Below are 20,733 nucleotides of genomic sequence, written 5' to 3' on the forward strand. Positions count from 1 at the left end.
CACAATCCAAATTTTTCAGCATTTTTATGTTTCAAATTTGGATTATGTTTCATTTGACAAGGATTGTACTTTCTCAAGAGTTAGGGCAACAAAAATGACTTTGAAAATCATGGGACAGAAGAAGATTTAGGCTTTTATATCCAAAATTTAGATCTTAGGTGTCCTTTTCATAGGCTTGGTCAGAACAGACCAAGTCAATTACAAGGTCTTGCTTGAAAAAGTGTGTAACAGAGTGATGCCAGAGAGTGATCTAAAGTAATCCTGACTGAATTAGTAATTCTCACCCTAGCTGTCAGTCAGAAATGAGCTATTTGTTAACACTGCTCTAATGGAAATGTTCTGGGCATTCCCAGAACATCTGTAACACACCAGGGGGATTTGGGATTGGTACCCACAACAAGCACGATGCAGGAGCACACACCCTACATTCCATATTTCAAAATCCAGGTTGAGTTCTTTCCTCTGCCTCTGGAAAATCAACACCCACGTATCAAACCATCCATTTGTGGCTATGGCTTCTAACTTTTCCATCAAGTCTGTCTGCAGAAAATGAATTCCATCAGCCAAAGGAAAAGCTTTGTGCAGCTCGGTGCTCCCAGCACTCGGAGCGACAGCATCTGAAGCAGTTCCCCTCTAGGGTCAGCTCTTGCACTTCATAGTGATGGAACCAAATCCTGTTTCAGTCCTTCAGTCAGGCACTAGAACACAAACTCCTCATCCTTGGAAATGCCTGTGCCTCCCTTGCAACAGGCAGAGCCACATACCCCAGAATTCCCAACCTCAGTCCAGGAGCAAGCTACACCCAGGTTCAGAAAGGTACAAGGTGATTCTTAAATTATTTTCTGACTCTTACCCTTGCTCAGCACTTTCTGCAAATCAAGTTTCCTCAGGGGATTTTTTTTTTTTGTTGGGCAGGTGAAGACAGGAGCATCAAAAATCATTTACTGCAAACCAGGGCCTTGTTTAATGAAACAATTATCTCCTCCCTCCTCCAGGCTCAGGGGTACAAGCTAATCAGATCAGCACAAGCTCAGTAATGAAATACCTGTCACCCTTTTAAGCAGATATGAAACAGAGCAGGACAAGGAGCTCTGCCCTGTGACAGTGGCTTCTCCTCACTTCCCACACCAGCTGCCATCAGCACTGAGGCACAGCCTGCTCCACACTCCGGATGAAGCTGCCACGATCTTATCATTTGTGTCTTTTTTATTTTAATATTTATAACAAAAAGTTTACCTCTAAAACCACTGCCTTTCCAGGCTAACCCTGAACAAGTAAATGCAGGTGTCTCAATCCCTCCTTGCTTTTGGAGGACAACACCACACACATGTTTTGATGGATTGCTGTCACATGATTTAATATTTTGTGTCTGTATATTAAGGCTTATGTAAGAACTATTTGAACGGGTTATTTCACAGTTTTAGGCTTTTCTTTGTTCTAATAAAATATTGTGGAGAAGATGAGCCATCTGCACTCCACATTCAGATCCCCTTTATGGTGCATTCCAGCCACCCTGAAGAATTTGTTATTTCTCTCATTCTCTTCCTTGTCATCCTAATTTCACTCTTCTACACGATCATGTTAATAAGTAAAGAATATAGCATTATATGCACAACTACTGAATGATGAGACACAGCACAGAAAATAACAAATGTGACAATGAAAAACAAACTTTGAAATATATTTACACCTGAAGACCAGATAAACTTACTACGTTATGCTGGAACACACATTTTCTTTCTGAGGCTGATCTGATCTATTCCTTCTGAAAACTCACAGAGAATGTAAGAAATAATTGTTTTTTAACAAGTTTAATTTTTAATTAAATTTTTAAATTTAAATTTAATTTAAATTTTTAATTAAATTTTTAATTTTTTAGTAATTTTAGTTTAATTCAGTAACAGTGGATAACAGCACACTTTTAAAAAATGCCACTCCTGTAACACTAAAACCTAAAATACCTTGCCAAAGCCTTCTGTGTCCATCCCATAAAGTTCTATCATGTCATATTTTCTATATGAGAATATTCTCTATATGAAAACATATTCTCTATATGAAAATATAGAAAATTTAACTAATTTAGGGTGAGATTTCCAAACTGCCTGGACAAGGGAGAGTCTGAGATTCCTACAGCTGTTGGGTGCCCAAATAATGGGATCTTCCCACGTGACAATGTGGCTGCACCAACACATTTTCAATCAAGCCTTTGGGCTCTTTGAGAGATCCAGCTCTGGGTTTATTAAAGGAAGGGTTAGGAGGGAGAGCTTTGTTCTGTGCTGTGACCACAATCAGGGAGCAGCTGATGAGGAGAACAAGAAGTGGCTCTCGGGCTCCTGTTTGCTGGGAGTTGCATTAAATTTCATGATGGATGACCCAGGTCTGCACTAGCACAAAATTCTTCAAGAAAAAAACTCAAAAAAAACCCCACCACTGTTGGAAAACTACCAACAAAAGGGAAAAACTGGAACAAGAACTATACAGGAGGCCAGCAGAATAAATCCAGAGAACTCCACTACGACCATACAGTTGCCATAAAATTGACTCAAATCAGCTTTCAGCCCTCAAAAAACTAACCAAACCCAAATCCAGCAAACCCCCTGCACCCCAAAAAAACCCCAAAACAAACCAGAACTGCACCATTATTTTACCTCAGGATCCATTTGCTGCTCTAGCACATAGTGATGAAATTCTATATACGATAAAGAAAGCAGTACTGGCACTTCATAAGTTTATTTCACTACCTTTTAAATTTTTTTGTTTATTAATTTAGTATTTTTAGATTTATTTTTAATGTATTTCTTTTATGCCTTTAATCCCAAGCCACGTGCATAAAAATCACTGTGACTCTTGTCGGATGTTAGTTTATTTTCCTCCACATTTTAAATTTACTGAAACTTCTTTAGACCTATTAAACAAGCAAATTCTTTTTGAAAACAGTACAACAAGGCTGAGATGCAATAAATACACACACTTCAATATTTAAGTGAGGAAAATGAATTTCAGTGTGCTTTCAAATTGGTTTTCCTCAGTGCAGAGTTCCTTTATTTGTCCAAATGAAATGGATTTGAGTGGGTGGCAGCTTTAAGGAGTCATGCAGCACTGTTCAGTGGCTTTGTGAACTTGGGAAGGTATTATGAATTATGGATTTGCTGTGCCCTTAGACATGGAGCCACAACAAAAACAGTGTCATTGCAGGCACCCTAACAAACATCTGTGGAGTGAAGAATAAAGAGCCTGCTCCACCCACTGGAGGTGCAGGAATATTTGTTCAGATCAGTGAACACAGAATGGGTAGAGCTCAATTCCCAGGATTTAATAGGTTCCCCACCACTTTTAGATTATGTACCACCCCCATTTTCCCCAAACAGAGCTGGAAAAGGGCTGGATTTCCTTTTGCCAACAGCTGGAGGAAGGAAAAGATTAACTTGAAGCACAAGCACAAAATGTCAGGGCAGAGATTTAGTCTCCTTTCCTGGATGTGAACAGTTTGGTTTACATTCCTTTTTGTTCCAACTTTGTTCCCCTGATAAAAGGGATCATTATATTAATAATGTTAACATTATTGATGTAATCTTATATCTATATATATATTATATATATAGTTATACATAGTTATATATAGTTATATATATAGTAATATATAGTTATACATAGTTATATATAGTTATATCTAGTTATATCTAGTTATGTATATAATATATATAATTATATAATAAAATATAAATTAACTAAAATATATATTATAGTATATATATTTATAATAAATAAATTATATATGCTATGATGTGCTATGATATGCTATGATATGGTATAACATGATATAATAATATAATGTAATATAATGTAATGTAATATAATATAATATAATATAATATAATATAATATGATATGATATGATATAATATAATAGAATAGAATAGAATAGAATAGAATAGAATAGAATATAAATACAATGACACCTGTCTAATCCCAGTGTGCACCCAAAGTAAATGTCACTGGGTGAGAAGAGTATCTATCCACTGTTCTCCAGGGAAAGAGAAGCCTTTGCAAGTCACTACTAAAACTTTCAGCTTCACATAGCAAAGCTCAGTTTACAATTGTTGAAGGTGCTGAATATGTAATCAAAGTGCTGTCAAGCCATGACTGATAACCTGATATGGATCACTTAGAAGGCTGACACACTTAGAATTAGATTTTCATCAACCCACAGTGCCAGCTGCTAACTTCACACCTGGTATTGCAGTGTCCCCAAACCCTCATTTCAATATTAACCTTCCAAAGCCAGCTAAGATCTGAACCACTATGAAACAAACCCTGAAATTAATATATATATTATTAATATTTATTAATTATTTATATATATATATATAAATATAAACCCCTGAAATTTATATATATATATATAAAGGGTTTTTAAAGGAGCAGAACATAACTGCAGATCACACACAGAATTTTTACCTTTCCCTTTGAATTTCAGAGTAGGGATATGAGCAGTGTGCTGCCCTTTATGCCAAAGAAACACTCCATGACCGTCTGCTCTGTATTAAATAATTCACAAATTTTGTTGACATTTTACTGCAGTCTCCATATTAAGATTCCATTATATAGAATGTTTGTGTTGGTGACAGAAATATGCTTGAAAGAGACACTAAAATATAAAGAAATTCATTGGGTTTGCATCAAGTGGATAATTCCAATACATATTTAATAGGTTTCCCACAGACACACATGCCTTTGCAGGCTCTGAGTTCAGTAAATAGATGCATAAAAATTGTCTTGCAGATGGTGAATTGATTCCTAGCTGGGAAAGATATTGGTCAGCCTAGAACAAGATTTTTTGTGTGATGATGTGTCTCAATTGACATCAGAAAACCTACAAATACTGAAGTGCAGAAGGGAAATCGCCAACATTTTTATTTGCTTCATCCTGATGTCCACCTGCACCAAGGCAAAGCCCATTTTATTTTCCTGGGAAGTGTCAGAGTGGTCATGTCTGCTGTTTTCATGGGCTTAACCACTGGAATCATGCAGGAACAGACCTTACAGCTCTGGCTCTGCTGGAGGATTTGGAGATGTGTCTCGAAGATAAAATAACCCACACGAGGTTCCAGAGAAGATGTGTTACTTGTATGAGTTCTGACCACTTAGGGAAGTGTAAAGAAATGAGCCCCAAGTTTTTGAAAACTGCCAAAGAGAAGAGAAATCGCTACTGGGCTGGAAATAGTATTTATTCACATTTTAAGGAAGTTCAAACACAATTCAGTGTCTTCCAACATCAATTAAAGACCCAGGGCACTTCTTTTGTATGCAAGAATTAATTGTTATAGGGATAAGATGTGACTGGTGTTCATTTTCCAGCTGAGGTTAAACAAAGATGGATAGAGTTTGCTCTAACAGTTTGCACAACTTAGAGTTCCAGCACTTGGGAGAGAAAATAATCTTGTGTAACATCTGAACCCAAAATAAAACCCAAAAGCATCACACACAGACACACCTGAAGACTGCCTGGAGCCAGAGGACAAGAACTCAAAAACAGATAAAAAAAAAATACAAGAGGAATTTACGTGTTTTAAGGCATCCACTAGAGCAGACTTTTACTTTGAAACCAAATGACCAATACATCTAATTTCAAACCAGGAGACATCAGCAGCTAAAAATAGCTCACATTCAGGTGGATATGTGGATATGCCTGTCAGAGTATTGCTGCTTATGAATAACAAGATGAATTCCTGTTCTTTTTAGTTCACAAGGGAGACAAGCAGGGAAATAAGCTACAATTACCTGTGCTGCAGGTGACAGTGCTCCCCTTGATCGTGGATCACAGAGTGTGTGTGTGTAAAATCTGCACAAGCTGGGACTGACAGGATGTGGGAGTGATGGAGATACATCATTTTAATGAGCTGTTGTCTTCCCTGAGCTGTGTAATAATATCTGACAGTTTTCACTGCTCTGTGAATTACTCTGTTGGTACAATTAATTTCTGGTTTGGTGGAGATACTGTAAGTCAGGATTTCTAGGAAAACAGCTTAGGTAAAGAAAAGCCTGCCAGTAATGAGTGACTGTAACACGAGGGAGAAAGAAAACAACTGGATAATGAGCCTGTGCAAAACTATAATCTGACTTCAAATGTGCTGAGTGCCTGCAGTGCTGATCCTCTGCATTTGAGCTCTGAATGTAGGACAGTGGAAACACCCTGCCAGGATCTGGCTAACATTTTGCAGGTTATAATACCTGCACACTTGCAAATAAGACAAAGAATTCAACTTGCACGTTGTCAAAGAGAGAAAAAAGCAGCTCCTGAGCTTCCTCCACTGCACACCACCCCAGCAGACTCAGCTTTTTGGACCTGCTCTGGTTAGGATTTGGTGGAAGGAAGCCTCAGTTTTACCTCTCTCATTCCTCCTGTTCCTGAAGCAGCTCCCAGGGAATCGAGGAGGTGTTTGGACAAGTGAGGGACACCAAGCACGAAGGTGTTCAACCTCCAGAGAAGTACATTTCCTCATCAAATCAAATCCAAATCAAATCCAAATCAAATAAAGCTTCCTGCTGTCCAACAGGAGCCTCTCAGCCAGTTACACATAATTTAGGGAATCTGGCCTAAGGGAGGAGAACTAGAACATAAAAAACCCTTAAGAATTGTATCCAGTACGTTTTTATCCAAGCCATACTGGATGCTGCAACAATGGAAGCAAGGAAACTTCTGAGATCAGGAAATGATACAGCCTTTTATGTACATCAAGTGCAACTTTCTCAACTATCTTTTCATGAAAGAAATATTATCTTCAGATAAAACTTCTTAGAAATATCTGTAAAACACAGACATTTTAGAAAGCAGCTCCATTTTCATCTTCAGTTTTTTTAAAAAATAAAGTAGTAACTTGATTTTTCCCACCTCCATTAATCAAAAAACTGTTCTGTGCAGTTCAAGACCAGAAGTAGAAATCAGAAAGCAAAGCACTTATGTTATGTTATTGTGTATTCAATGCTTTAGGAAAAAAAAAAAAGTCAAGATATTCTGAATTAAAAAGAATAATTATCACTTTAACTACTAAGATCTTCAAATATGCCTCCTGTGCACAGGCTAAAATTGCCACAGGTGTTTCCAGTAAAAGCCAGAGAGAACATGGGTTTATTTAGACTTTATTTTAGTAGCCAACATCCACCAGTACAAATATTTTAGCAGAAGTTCCACAACTCCTGTCTTGTTTTAAAAAGTAATTAATAATCACATAAACATCCACTTTGCATGGATCTATATTATTACTGGAAATCCAATACTGATTTTCTTCTTTCTCACCCAGCAGGAAGATTTGAAGACAACTAATCTTGACATATTTTTAATGTCCCCAAGGAATGGAAAGTCAGGGTTTTAATGATGGCTTCAGTTGGAACTCACCCTATGGCCTCGAGTCACCTCTCTGCTTATTTCCCTGGATGTAAATAATGGTATGGTTTACCCAGCTTAGGCATTCCTTGGGAATCAGCTAAGATTTTCCTGCTCTTTGGGACCTGCAAATATGTGACCATAATAAACATTTCTTATTACTCATGCATGTTGTCTAGTACTAAATCCACAATGTGATTTAAGTTTACAACATGGAGTTCAAGCTACACTTCCTGTAAAGTTTTGTACTTCAAGCTTCATTTTACCCAGTGTTATGAAGATTTTGCTGTATCTTCCCCTTAACTGAATAGCTCTGCTTTGAATAGAATTTTTTCCTTGATAATTCACATTTTCAAATTGATTTTTAACAATTTGCTCTCTGGGAATTATAACAACGAGGTTTTAGACTTTCCTGATCCTGAAAAATGTGTTATGGAATTGTAGCATAATTATAAATTTGGAGACTTGGGCACAGGCCTGGTTTTGATTTGAAGGATTAATAGCAGCTTGTCTCTCCAGTGCTCCTTGGAGGATTCCAAAGGGAATTCTCTTTTATCAAAATGGCAAGCATTTCCTGCTGTGCTGTCAGGTCAGACATTACAAACTACCCAAAAATGGTCCTTCCACATTTCCTCTGAGTTCTTCTCCCTGCCTTCTAATTTCCTGGAGGACATTTGTCTTCTCTGAAAATAGATTAGCTCCACTTTTACTGGAATCAATTAAAAGTGGGATCTGGCCAGAAGAGCTCGTGTGGCTCGTGTCCCAGCGAGACAAGTGTCATCTCCAGTGGGGAATCTGGACAAAGACTGGCTACACACACTCACCCTGATTCAAACTGGGAAAATACAGCTCCATTCTGAAACTAGAAAACCTTTCAGAAGTGATTTTTTTCAGAATCCTGATACAGATGCATTTGGTGTGGTGAAAAAAAAAACCAAGCTTACAAATCTGCAGGTAAATATTGCATTTCAAAGTTGTCCATCGCTTAAGGGAAAAGGAAGAAAAGGAAAATATGAATTTAAAGGGTGGCAGGTGAAGCCAGGCTAAACCCTGGGCTCTGATGGTACAAAGCAAAGAGTGTAACCAGTGCACTTGGCAAAATGTTAAATCATTGCTTTAGTGAAACTAGAGAAAAATAAACAAAACACCCCAAAGTCTAACAGCAGTTTAAAATCAACTTAACCATGGCTTTTACTGCACCCACTCAAGGTGGGCATTAATAAAACACAGGCAGTGCCATGGTTGCATGGTATCATTCCATGGTATCATTCCAAGGAAAGCTGATGGGGGGCTTCTAAGTAAAAAAAAAATCCATTCCTGCATGATTTCTTTAAATACTTACCCTAAATTTTGCAAAATTAAATGCTTCTTAGGAGAAGAAATGAAACCATAAACAGCAGGTACTAAGTGGAGAGAAGTCACAACAGAAGACAATTTTAATAGGGGCTTCAGAGAAAAGAAGGATTTATAAACTAGTAATTAATGTCAGCTACATCTGACACTTGGGCAAAGAAGTGAAAATGGTCTTGTTGCAGAGAAGCAAAAGATGTCAACAATTTTATTTTTTTTTTTTTTTTGTATATTTAGAAATAAGTAAAAGAATAAATTAACACCTCAGTAACAGGACATTATCCTAGAGGTTGTTCAGGAGAATTAACAATAATCACGATTGGTCACTTCTAAAATTTGCATTTTAACAAACGCACCAACGGATATGAGAAATGACTGAAGACTGAGGTAAACACGAGTTTTAAAATTTTAAAATAAAATTTGATGATGGGGGAAATTTCAGTGAGTAGATGAAAATTGCCATGTTAATGGCAAAGGAAAACAAATGAGTGATGGATTACAGCAATCAGAAATGGCTTCAATTCACAAACACTTCCTCACCCTGGGCTCTGCTGCAGGACAGCACAGTTGCATTTCTTGCTGGCCTAATTCCATGTATTTTGTTCTAATGAAAGGAAGTAGAGAAAAAAGAAGAACTGGTCTAATGAGTGCAGAATGGATCAACTGGAGAAAACCAATTCTGACTGTTCTGACTGCTGCAACCAATTTCTCAGGCTCAAAGCATAAATAACAATGTTTGCATTTAACATTCGGTGTAGAGCATATGTCTGCAAAGCTAAACAACCGCCTGTGTTTACACCAGATATATGATGCTCACTTTGATTTGCATATCAGAGATCTGGCTGTAAATCTCTGATGATATTTACCACTGGATAATTGAAATTAATCCTGCCAAAATGACTTTGACAGTGCTGAATTTACAGTCTGAGAAAACATCCCTGCAGCTGCCTGCTGCTAGAACATAACTGGCTGTATATTTTCAACCTGAGCTATGCTGCTGAATAAAATCCTGGCCACAAATTATAAACCTCTCCCTTTCTTCTCCAATTTCCTATTTCCATAATCATTAAGAAGTGGGGATAATTTTGAAGGTAGCAGATAAGTCCCTGCTTTGCTGTTTTGTTTTGGTTTAAATTTTTCTAGCCATAGCAGGCACCTTTCTTCCCTGGCACTCCCCATCCCAATGTTACACCATTTTCTTTTTAATTTCCTTTAAAAGCAACCAATTATCCCAGCAGAAAGCATCAGGAAGTTCCAACAGCAGAACTCAGACTCCCTCAAGTCCTTCAGTAACTCAGATCATGGCTCTGTCTCAGCTTGTGTCTGTGTTTCCAGGGAAAAAGGAAGAGGCTTGGATTTTTGTTTCTTTGCTTTCTCTTTTACTCTTAAACTCAGCTTGTTTTTAAATAGAAGGCACATAAGTTGTCCTGAAGAACATAATTTACTACAAAGCTACCTCACATTATCCTCCTGGTAGGAATGATATTTGTGACTTAATATATGATTGAAACTTTCAGTATACACAGAAGAAAAATATTTGTGAATAATAAAAAATAAAACAAAAAACCCAGAGTAATTTCACTTTATAAGAAAATAAAACTCAAATATTTAGTAGGCAGAAATTTCATATCGCTGGCAAAGAATTATGTAATTTATTAAAACTTCTGGCAACCTTTTCCTATTCAAGAGATGTTACATCTTGTATTCTTTGGACTCCAATAAGCACTTTGATGATTGTGCAAATTGCACCTTGGATTTGGGTGCTAAAAGATAGCAAATAGCCTCCCCAGTTTCTTAACACCAAGTTTACAACTACAGAGAATGCTGTATATTTTCCAAAAGCAACATTTATAGAAAAGTATGCTCCTAATGTATAAAAATGGAAATAAAAATACAATTGCCACCCATTATAGGAATGGATGTACTTTAATTCATAGCATTTATTTAAAATATACCTCTTTCAGAGAGGTGGCAGTGATAACTCTGATATCCTTCTTGCTTTTTCTTCCCCTGCAATCTGCTGCTTTCCAGGCCCATTCAATTTGAAAGCAGGCATCCATCCAAATACATAATATTTGGGAAGAAAGACAGCTCTCATTTACAAAATCTTAATTCCTTGTTAGTGGAAAGAATAAAACCACTAGATGAACTGTGATCACTGATTATTATCCTCCCACAAGAATGTTCCCTTGGGCTCTGTCCCTGCTCAGAGCTTGGCACCTGGATGAGCACCTGTTCCCTGGGGATGGGGAGAAAAATCTCTTTCCAAGCATCATGAACCACGGAAAGCCTGCTCTGTGTCCTTGCTTTCACACAGCCCCAGCTTGTGGGGGGAGGCTGAGGGAGGGCACACATTCCTGTGGTGTTCTCCAGCCCAGCTGGTGGCACATTTCCAGGGGACACCCTGGGAACAGCTGGGATTTCAGCGCTGCACTCTCGGCCAGGTAAGCTCAGGAACCAGCACTGCCGAGCCCAAACTCCCTGCAGGCTCTTTAGCAGAGCAGCTCCAAATATAACAATCCAATGGAAAACACCAGCTCATTAATCTGTCCATAGCCTTCCCTGATTCCCAAACCTTGCTGTACATCCTGCACAGGCTGATTTTTCACTTCAGTGAGCCAACGTGGGCATAAGGCCCAACTGCAGCTGAGTGCTCTGCAGAACCAGGACGGCTTAAACTTGAAACAGCCACATCTTGTACCCAACCTCTGCTAGAGAATCTCTTCAAAAGGAAGATATTCTGTGCCATTTCTGCACAGCACTCATCTCATTCTAAGTGCCTACACCACACACAGCTCCACAAACTCACCTGAACCAACCACAGCACAACTCACCTGGTTTTGCACTGAGGCAATGCAGCAGCAGCCAGCACTTGGCTTTTACTGGGAACACACCAAAAACCCAGCAGTCAGGACTCCCACAGGGCCTTTTTTTTTCCTCCCATACTCTGAATACACCTTATTTTAATCTAAATATGTCACATTTTTATGCCACTTCCTGCTGCCTGTAGGCACTGAGATTTTGCATAATTTTTGGTGTTCCAATGGTTCTGCATGGATAGTCAGCCTTTCACATCATGGCTGGGATGTTACTCTCTTATTTTCACAGGCACAGCACAGCTCAGACTGGAGGCAGAAATGGAAGCTGCTGATGAGTGGGAGTGGGAGGCACCATGGGCTGCTGATGAAGGTTTGCTTTGATTCCCCTCACTACAAAAGCTTCCTCAGTAGAGAAAGCATTTTCAACTGTCTAAACAAAACCTTTGTCTATGCAAATTCAAACCCATTCTGACATAAAATTAAAGCTATTGTTAGTATTATTTCTTAAAGGTCCTGAATATGCCATAAAGGATGATCAAGGCATTAGAAATATACAACAGGTTAGGAAAAGAGGCAACAATACATGAGATTTTTGCCTTTTCCATTTCTAAGGAAAACACTGACCATTAATGCTTATTGCTGATACTAATGGTGGAAAAAGCATCATCAGTTCTCAGGACTGGCTGACCATTTCTGTTATAAAAGCCACCTCTCAGCTGGCTTGAACTTTGCCAAGCATTAACTAGATTTATTTTTTTTCCCCCAAAAATAATTTGGAATAATTCATGAAAGGATCTGTTAGTTATCCCATTTTGAAAACAATATTTTTAGTATCATTTAATGCTTCCTCAATTCATGGTTTGAAAGCAAGACTGGAAATTCGATACTGACAGAGTTTTAATTAACTCTCAATGGAATCTGGATGAATTGCAACAGTTTGAGAAGTCTCCAATAAGAGCTCACTGCAACTGCAGTAGACTGGGAGGGATTTTAGGACAAAGGAGCAGAAGAAGAAAATTTCCCTTGCTCTTTCAGTGAAGCTTCTTCCCCTGCAGTGGCCAACAATCATGAAGGGGTATTTCATCTCATTCAAATGCAAAGGAAGAAAAAGAAGGATAAGAAATGCAAAAATCCATTAGGACTGGATAATAAAGAACCAAGGGAAAGGCCTATAGGACTGGAAACTTCTCTGGTCTGATGACATTCAGCTGTTAAAAATCAGAGCTAGTACAGTACAGTAATTCAAGAGTCTACTTATGGAGAGATAGTTTGGAAAGAGATAAATCCATCCCATTTCTTTAAGGTGTAAGGTAATCAAAACTGAAGACACCTGGAGAGAGTTAAGGAAATAATAATTAACTGGTAAGCACAAATGCACTGATATTCTGAAAGCACCTTCATAAAAATGCATTTGCCTGGATAATAAAGAAGGTATATGTTGATTTATTAATCAGGAGTCACCTTGCTGAAATGTAGATAATGACTAAAATAAATTTCCACTTGGCTAACCTTAAAGTGTGTTGTGTACTTAAGAGCTTGAAACACTAACATAGAAAACTCACTACAAGTTTTATTCAGTTACTTATTCAAATTACATATTGAGATTCCACAAAGCTCTTACCTTAAAAAAACAAAACCAGCAATGAGGAATAACAGATGCCAAGCAAAAGCAAATACTTTCTTTCTGGCACTGTGCTAATTTAAGTCCTTCCTATGCCTGTATCTAGTAAATCCCATCAGAGGCTGATTTTTCCAGCGCTGCCTTTGATTTCCCTCTGTTCTCCAAGTGAACTCCACGAATCGATGGGGAGCTAAGGCACATCCCTGGTTATTAACGAAGGTATCAATTAATGAAGGTACCTGTTAACATCCCAGACCTTGCTGGTGCCATCCATGGAGGCAGAGGCCACGAAGTCCCCGCAGGAGTGCCAGGAGCAGGCGCGCACGGCGCGGGAATGGCCCCGCAGGGTCAGGATGCAGCCGCGCCTCGACAGGTCCCAGATCCGCACCGTGGTGTCACCACTCGACGTCACCAGCTGGGTGCCACTGCTCGGGGGACAAAAACAGCTCTGAGACAGGAGAGGGGTGAGAAATGTCCAAGCAAAATTATTTAACTCTGTTTAGAAGGATGGGTTAAGTTGCTAAATTGTTGATTTTACCTTAAAATGCGTATAAACAAAAATGATCTTCGGAAACGTTCATGTTTTTACTGTGCACGGTTTTCTGACTTATCACACATTACATGGCCAGGAATTATTACACTATCAAAAGACAGGGAGATAGGAAGTAGCTATCCCCCACAGGAAAGTAAATATGGCTTTCAAATAAATTCCTACTTTTTGTAGTTTATTTATGAGTTCATCAGTAAAAACACGTAAGCCCAGAGGACTGCTTTCAAAATACAGCAAGATAGATTCAGGGAAGAATATTTTGTTATTTTCCAAATTCATACCATTTTCAACATATATTTATTTTAAAATGCATCCTAATTTTGTTTTTTCTAACCCTGTATAAACACTTCAACACATTCACCATCTCTTGGGGTCATTGATCCGTTACATAAATGAAAAATACAGAGTTCATCTCAGATTTTTTTGGCCAAATCTCAATATAAACTGGTATAATTCTGTTTCCTTTAAGCATGGACATATGGCTTCAGACTAAGAGTCCATCTGTAACATTTTATATAACTACTAGGAGATTCTTAATAAAATAATAAGAAAAAGTATGTGCAGTGATTCTCTTATTAAACCCTCCCAGACCTACCCTGTGGCTCAGGATTTTCTTTGTGCTTAAGAAAAATCCATATTTTTTTTTTCTTTTCCCTATGAGTAATTGATTTTTGAACATATGCAAACCTTTGGCACCCACAATCTCTTATGTCAATGAATTCCAAAATTTAATTACGCCTTGTGTGAAAAGCACTTCTGGGGTCTTAAATACCTTTCTTCATTTTGTTTCATGCTTCTAATTCTACTGCTGTGATTAAAAGCAAACACTGAGTGCATTTCCACCATGTCTAAGTGTGCACCAGCTGTGGTGGGACAGGGCCCTGTCCTGTTCTCCTGCCACAATGAAATCATTCTTTGTGCAGATGCGATTCCAGCCCTTGGAGCACATTTCCCATCTCTCTCAGCACCTTTCAGCTGAAAGGGAAGGAACAGGAACCCAAGGAAGGTACCCAAGGGCACTGTTTCCTGGTTTATTCTCTGTACATGTAATTTAGTTACCATTTTGGGCACTGCTGTACTGAAATTTCCAGCAAACTGACCACGGTGGCTCTGAGATCTCCCTCCTGGGTACTGATAATTAGACACATTCTCACATATTATTTATTCCTATCTTAGGTCCATCTCCTCCTATGTGCATTTGTGTTCAGCTGCACTGATTTTCAGCTGCTGCTTCACCATCAAGGCAAGTGTTGAGACAGGAATCTTTTCCTGTAATTCTTCACATCCTCCTTTTTGCTGCCCTGATTACAGAAAACTCATCCACCTCACTCCCTTCCCCAGCTTCCAAGGTCGTATTAAAAACTTAGGTCCCAGCACTGGTCCCTGTGGGACTAAGAAATTAATCTCTCCATTCTGAAACTGGCATTTGATTCCTATCCTTTCACCAGGTTTTTAAACTCATGAAATAAATTTCCTTTTTATTCAGGACAGTTCTGCTTCCTTGAGAGTTTTTCTCAAATGACCTCAAGAAGAATTTGCTGAAAATCCAAGTATTGGAAATTCATGAACCTCCCTTGATCAAGTGCTCAATAAACCCATCAGAGAATTCCCAAGGGATTTCTGAGGATTAATTTCCAAAGCAATGCTCACAGCTCCCACGGCTTCACTGCCATAAATATATCTATGTATCCTCTAATTTGGCTCTTTAATATCATTCCTATCAAGATATGAAAATTAGATCAATCCATCTAGAATGCCTTCATCCCAAAATCTTATAAAATATTGAAAAAATTTAATGCATCCCTCCCAGGAATAATGGAGGTTTTCGTTTTCTAAGCAAAAATTTGCTTTGATTGTTCTCATACTAAAGAGAGACAAGAAACCAGGAAAAATGTTTGGGGATAATACACAAAAATACAGGTCAAAAATAGTTAAACTGTAGGTTTTCAGACCAATTTCTGCCATTATCTGAGCAACATCAATAAGATGACCTTGCCCTTAGGACTGAATAAACTCTTTTATTTGAATAATAGCAAAGGTCCTATCTCAGGCAGTAGAAATCCTTCTTCCAACTCTCTGGATATAAAATTGTGGGAACTGAAAACAGCTCAAGGGTTGATCCTAAGCACTATTGTAAAACTCTGAGTAAGAATACACTCAGAGATATTTAATTCACTGCTGCATTTTATTTAAAAAAAAATAAAAAATAAAGGTCTGGGACCTGTGGTGTCAACCCTTTTATGTTATATTCTCCCTTTCCTCCTTTTCCACCAAATTGCTTGGTAAAAGTAGCTACTACGACAGCTTGAAATATGTGCATCATTTACCTGATAGATCTTGAGGGGGAACTTGCCACTATGAAAGATCACCTACCCAAGATTTTGACTATTTTTAACACTTGGGATTTAGGTTGCTATTTTTTTTTTTTTTTTTTGGTGAAAATATCATTATAATATTCATTAAGGCAGTTACACCCCCATGCCTAAGACAAAGCTCTGAGAGATTAATCTCTCAACATTTTTTTATAAGGTTGCACAGGAATAGTCCTGAAGCTTTTGTCACTTTATACCAGAGCATAAAGGCTTGAAGTCTGAGTAGGGGTTTGGAGGAGACCCTAATTTTGTTGAGCTGTCAGGAATAAATGTGCTTTTGTTAACGAAACACTTTCAGTTTTAGTAAGCCAGATCTTGGTTCTGGAGATAGATTAAATTAGAGAAATGACAAATTATCATAGCCCTTACACACTTATAAAATAAGAGCTTAAAACAAATTCAGAGTCAGGTATAGAGTGGGACTGATGAAATCTGCAATTGATTCAGAGGGAAACATGCACTGCCACTGTTGTGAATCACAAAGAGAGATTTATGGCTTATGCATTTTTTAATATATAATCTGCAAAATGCTACACCAAGAACTGGTTTCTTGGGCTGAATTTCAAGAATACACCATGCAGGCAGTGATGAAAATCTTTCAGAAAACAGATGTGAGCAGGAAGGTAGTTTAAATGGATTCAATTTGGCAATCTGCAGCAGGGGAAGGAGTTACAAGTGAGGCTTAGCACTCCTTACTGATCAAAGGAGAAAAAATAGTGGAGATTGGAAACAGAAGTGCAGTGGGAAGCAGTTTTGAGGGACAGATAACAGGGGAAGCAAGGACAAAAATAGGAAAAGAGGGACCCAGTGCCCCAGTCCCCTGCAGCACAAGTTCCCCAATATTCCCTGTGCAAAAAAAAAAAAAGCTTCAGGTCATTAAAGAGCTGGGATCTGTGATTATCCATGTAGGAAGTGAATGGCAGCATTTCTGAGATGCACAAATGGTGCTGGTGGGGATGAGGGGCTGCACTCTGTGGTCAGGAAAGCTCAGCACACACCAGCATTCAGACCAGACACACACATAATGAACAGGGAAGGGCCGTGGCAAGCCAGGTCAGACACCTAAATCAAAATGCTGCTATTAGGAAAAAGCCCTGTCTACTTAATAGCTGATCAATACTGACACACTTTCTCTGATTTACAGCATTTTTCAGTCCTAGGAGATAAAAAGAAAAGCTCCAAATTCTGAGGTAATGTTTTGTTACACAGAGCTGCAAAATTTTTTCGCCGCGCTATTTTTCTTTATAAGACCATGTGGGGGGAAGAAACAAATGTATCAGAAAAAAACAGCTGTATTTATGATTTAGTCTATCAGTTTAACCATCACACAGTTCTCTATCATATGATTGATTTTTTTTAAAACAGTCATGCTGATTTTGATATAAAAAACATATGAAAATATGACATTGGAACCTCAACCATAATTCTCAGCAGCTGTATACATAAACTCCATTTGAATATAAGCCTGATCACTAACAGGGAAAACTCAAAAAAAAATCCTGTGCAGTGTGCATATATCTAACTCAGAAGAGAATAAAACACTTTGTTTTTTAGCAAATACATCAAAGAACTAGGCAAGAAGAAAAAGGTAAATCCTGTCTTGTTCTGTCACTTCAAATGCATTCACATGTATGCAAATAATGCATATATGTGCATAAAAGTTTGTCAACTTTTAGAAAAGTGGTGTTTTTGTAAAGAAGCAGCACCTTTGTGCATGGATCCCAGACAGTTGGGTTTGTATGGTCTTGTGTGCATTGGTTTGGGGGATTTTCTGTTTATACCTTCTAGCAGAACAAAGGACTAGATGGATGAAATATGCCTGTAGTGATTAAAGTATCTGTATAGAACAATCTTTCCAAAACTTTAGGCAATGGAGAGCCCATAGCACCCATAACCCTTGTCTTGCCTCGATGGATAGACCATTTTTAAACACATGAAATGCACATGAAGTTCCACCTTTCAGCTGATTTCTGGAATTCCTGACTGATAGTGTAAACCTGCTCCTCCAGAAACAATTAGAGTGGAAAAAGCTTTGGAAATATTAATTCCACTTTCCACAAAAAGGGATGGAACATTAATTTCTCAAGCCTTAAATCTTTCCTCCCCTACATTCTAAACACACCCTGTGTCACTCCTAATGCCAGCTGAGAAAGTTCAAATACTGCTCCTGCTTCAAATAGTTCTGGACAATGGACCTAGGTCTGAACCTCTGGCTGCTCCAGGGGATTGCTCAGGTTCTCTCTGAAGACCCTGTGGCCAAGGACAGTTCTCAAAGCAAAATTAAGCCAAACACAACTTGTGTTCAAATTTTTTGTCCCAAAAAAAGCTGCAGCAAGAGGCAGCATCTGACTGGAGCTTAAACAATACAAGCATCAGCAACACAACAGCAAATTCTAAACACAGAGTCCAAAACATTTCAGGTGTAAGGGTCTTTCACCATGACAGCTGAAAAACACTTTAAAATCAATATTCCAATCAGTTAATTGGAAAACTGATGTCTCTTTTATTTACCTCTGCTCATGCAATTATTCTAAATCAAAATTCTAAAAGTTTCTATGTTATTTGCAGTATCAGCACGGGTTGACAGTAGGCACAGTAAAGTACAAGGGAAGAACTGCAAACACTGCTGAAGTTTACTTGAATTTTGGTGACATTTTCTGCTAGGTCAAAGAGGAAAGACAAAGAAAGAAAATGCCTAGGAAAAAAAAGTTATTCCATGAGGAACAGAACTAATGAACACTGAATGCCTATGGAAGCATCTTTTGCCTACTTCCTTCATCATCTTAGCTGTTGATGAAATAAATATATCAAGAATTGATTGATCCTTTAGACTTTATCTTCCAATTTTTGCCAGAATTACCCTGTGAGTTAAAAGTTATCACAGAGAGTGGAAGAGAGCACAAGGAACATGTGCAAGGGGGCTGGGGGAAATATGTCCTTGTAAATGTAATTTACTTGGAAACAAGGTTAAAACCAGATATCCAGACAATACACTTAGGAAAGAAGACATCCACTAATGGAGTCCCACCTTTGGTTATGAGAGCTGTATTTAAACACTCCATTTTCCACTCTGTGCTGAAAACAATGTAAAGGATGGAAATGCCAAACATCAGTTCAGCTCTGCAGTCACTGCAACTCTTCTTTATTCTCCTGCTTGGTCACTGCCCTCATTTTCCTCTCACCAGAGAAGGAGAAAATTGGGATGAATCTGAAAAATGTTGGAGTCAATTTACTATTTAGAAAGTTCCCATTAAAATGATTGAAAAGACAATGGGTGATTTTCTGCTCACCAGGCAGGATGCTTGCACAGCTCCTCTATGAAGGATGATGTGGATCCAACTCTCTGCAGGTCCAAAGGAAGGTAGGACAAAGATTTGGAAGAGGAATACACCAAGAATTACATGGAAACAGCATCTGGCTCAAGAGATTTTGAAATAAGAAGTAGAGTTCAGACCAAACCTCACAAATACCTTTGCTATTCTGAGGCATCCCCTGGTACCCACTGCTGGGAACAGGATGATGGTCCAAAAAAATCTGACATGGGGAGCTATCCTTATGTTCTTAGTCTGTGCTTGAACAAAACACTCAGCAGCAAAGATTTTGTTTCTAAGATTTTGTAACCTTGAAACAGACTTGAGATATAGTTCATGTTTTTATTGCTGGAGTTCTGAGACTCATAAATTATTTACAGTGAAACTTCTTATTAAGAACCCCTAGGTGTTTTTTGGATCTATGGTTCATTTTGGGTGTTGCTTTAATTATCCTGGTGGTCTATGTGTCTAAGACACATTTTATGCAGTACTTGTAATATGTTTCATTCTTCAGAATAATCTCAAGCCAAATTTTACTCATTTTATTAATAAACATGAAATATCATTTTCCCAGAAGGTGAATGCCAGAATACTCAGCATCAGAAACACAAAAAATACAAAATACCTTTTATTTTCTCATTTGTCATCAAAGGTGAGGAGAAAAAAAAATAAATTTCAAAAATACAAACCTAATTATAAACTGACATTCTACAAGCCAAGGAAACGGTTCCAAAGGCAGGAAGCATGGCAGTAACCAGCAGATGGTGGATGGGCACATTGCTTTTTGTCAGGGAAGAAAAACACAACTACCCTGCAAAATCCTTTGCCATAAGGCTATTGGCTGGAAATCCTCAGAATCCTGTCCATGTGTACTATGCCAAGTGCAAAACTTGAGGCAATTTTTCATTCTACATTACCTGATTTGGAGATATTCCTGTGATATTTCCTGCTATTGACCTATTCCAGAAGTGTTTCCCCTTGTCCTGCCTGCCTGACAGCTGGCTGTGACAGCAAGGGCAAACAGGAAAGCAAGGTTTTGCCAACAAACTGCTTCTGGATGGAGAGACACCAGGATTAGGCATCACAAAAGTACCAAACTTATGTTTTAATGAAGTTCAGCTTCTCCATGAAAACTTCCTTGAGGCTACTTCCCACTTCAAGAGTGACAGTTTCACATCTGCAAATATTTAAATACAACGTGCTCCTAACTACCAGGAAGAGTCCTGGTACGGTGTGTATGAGCTCAGAGGTAACAAATTCAAGCCACTTATTAACAAGTTTTAACTGAGCAAGTCCTCCATACTTTAAACCATCTTTCCTTTCTCA

The 20,733-nt window shown here is 38.3% G+C and overlaps 1 protein-coding gene across 4 annotated transcripts in view; it reads right to left on the reverse strand.

Annotated features, from left to right (window-relative positions):
* Positions 1–20,733, reverse strand: part of SPAG16 (sperm associated antigen 16) — a 358,732-nt gene that overhangs the window by 156,542 nt on the left and 181,457 nt on the right. For 2 of the 4 annotated variants that reach the window (XM_086896300.1, XM_023930624.2), the window contains exon 12: positions 13,414–13,599. The exons of the other annotated variants lie outside the window; for them this stretch is intronic. In XM_086896300.1, the coding sequence (XP_086752426.1) occupies positions 13,414–13,599 (186 nt within the window). The remainder of the gene's footprint in view (positions 1–13,413; positions 13,600–20,733) is intronic. 4 annotated transcript variants of the gene reach the window in all.

The sequence above is a fragment of the Cyanistes caeruleus genome, chromosome 7 (genome assembly GCF_971803275.1).
Source record: "Cyanistes caeruleus chromosome 7, bCyaCae1.hap1.1, whole genome shotgun sequence".
In the NCBI taxonomy this organism is placed as follows: Eukaryota; Metazoa; Chordata; class Aves; order Passeriformes; family Paridae; genus Cyanistes; species Cyanistes caeruleus.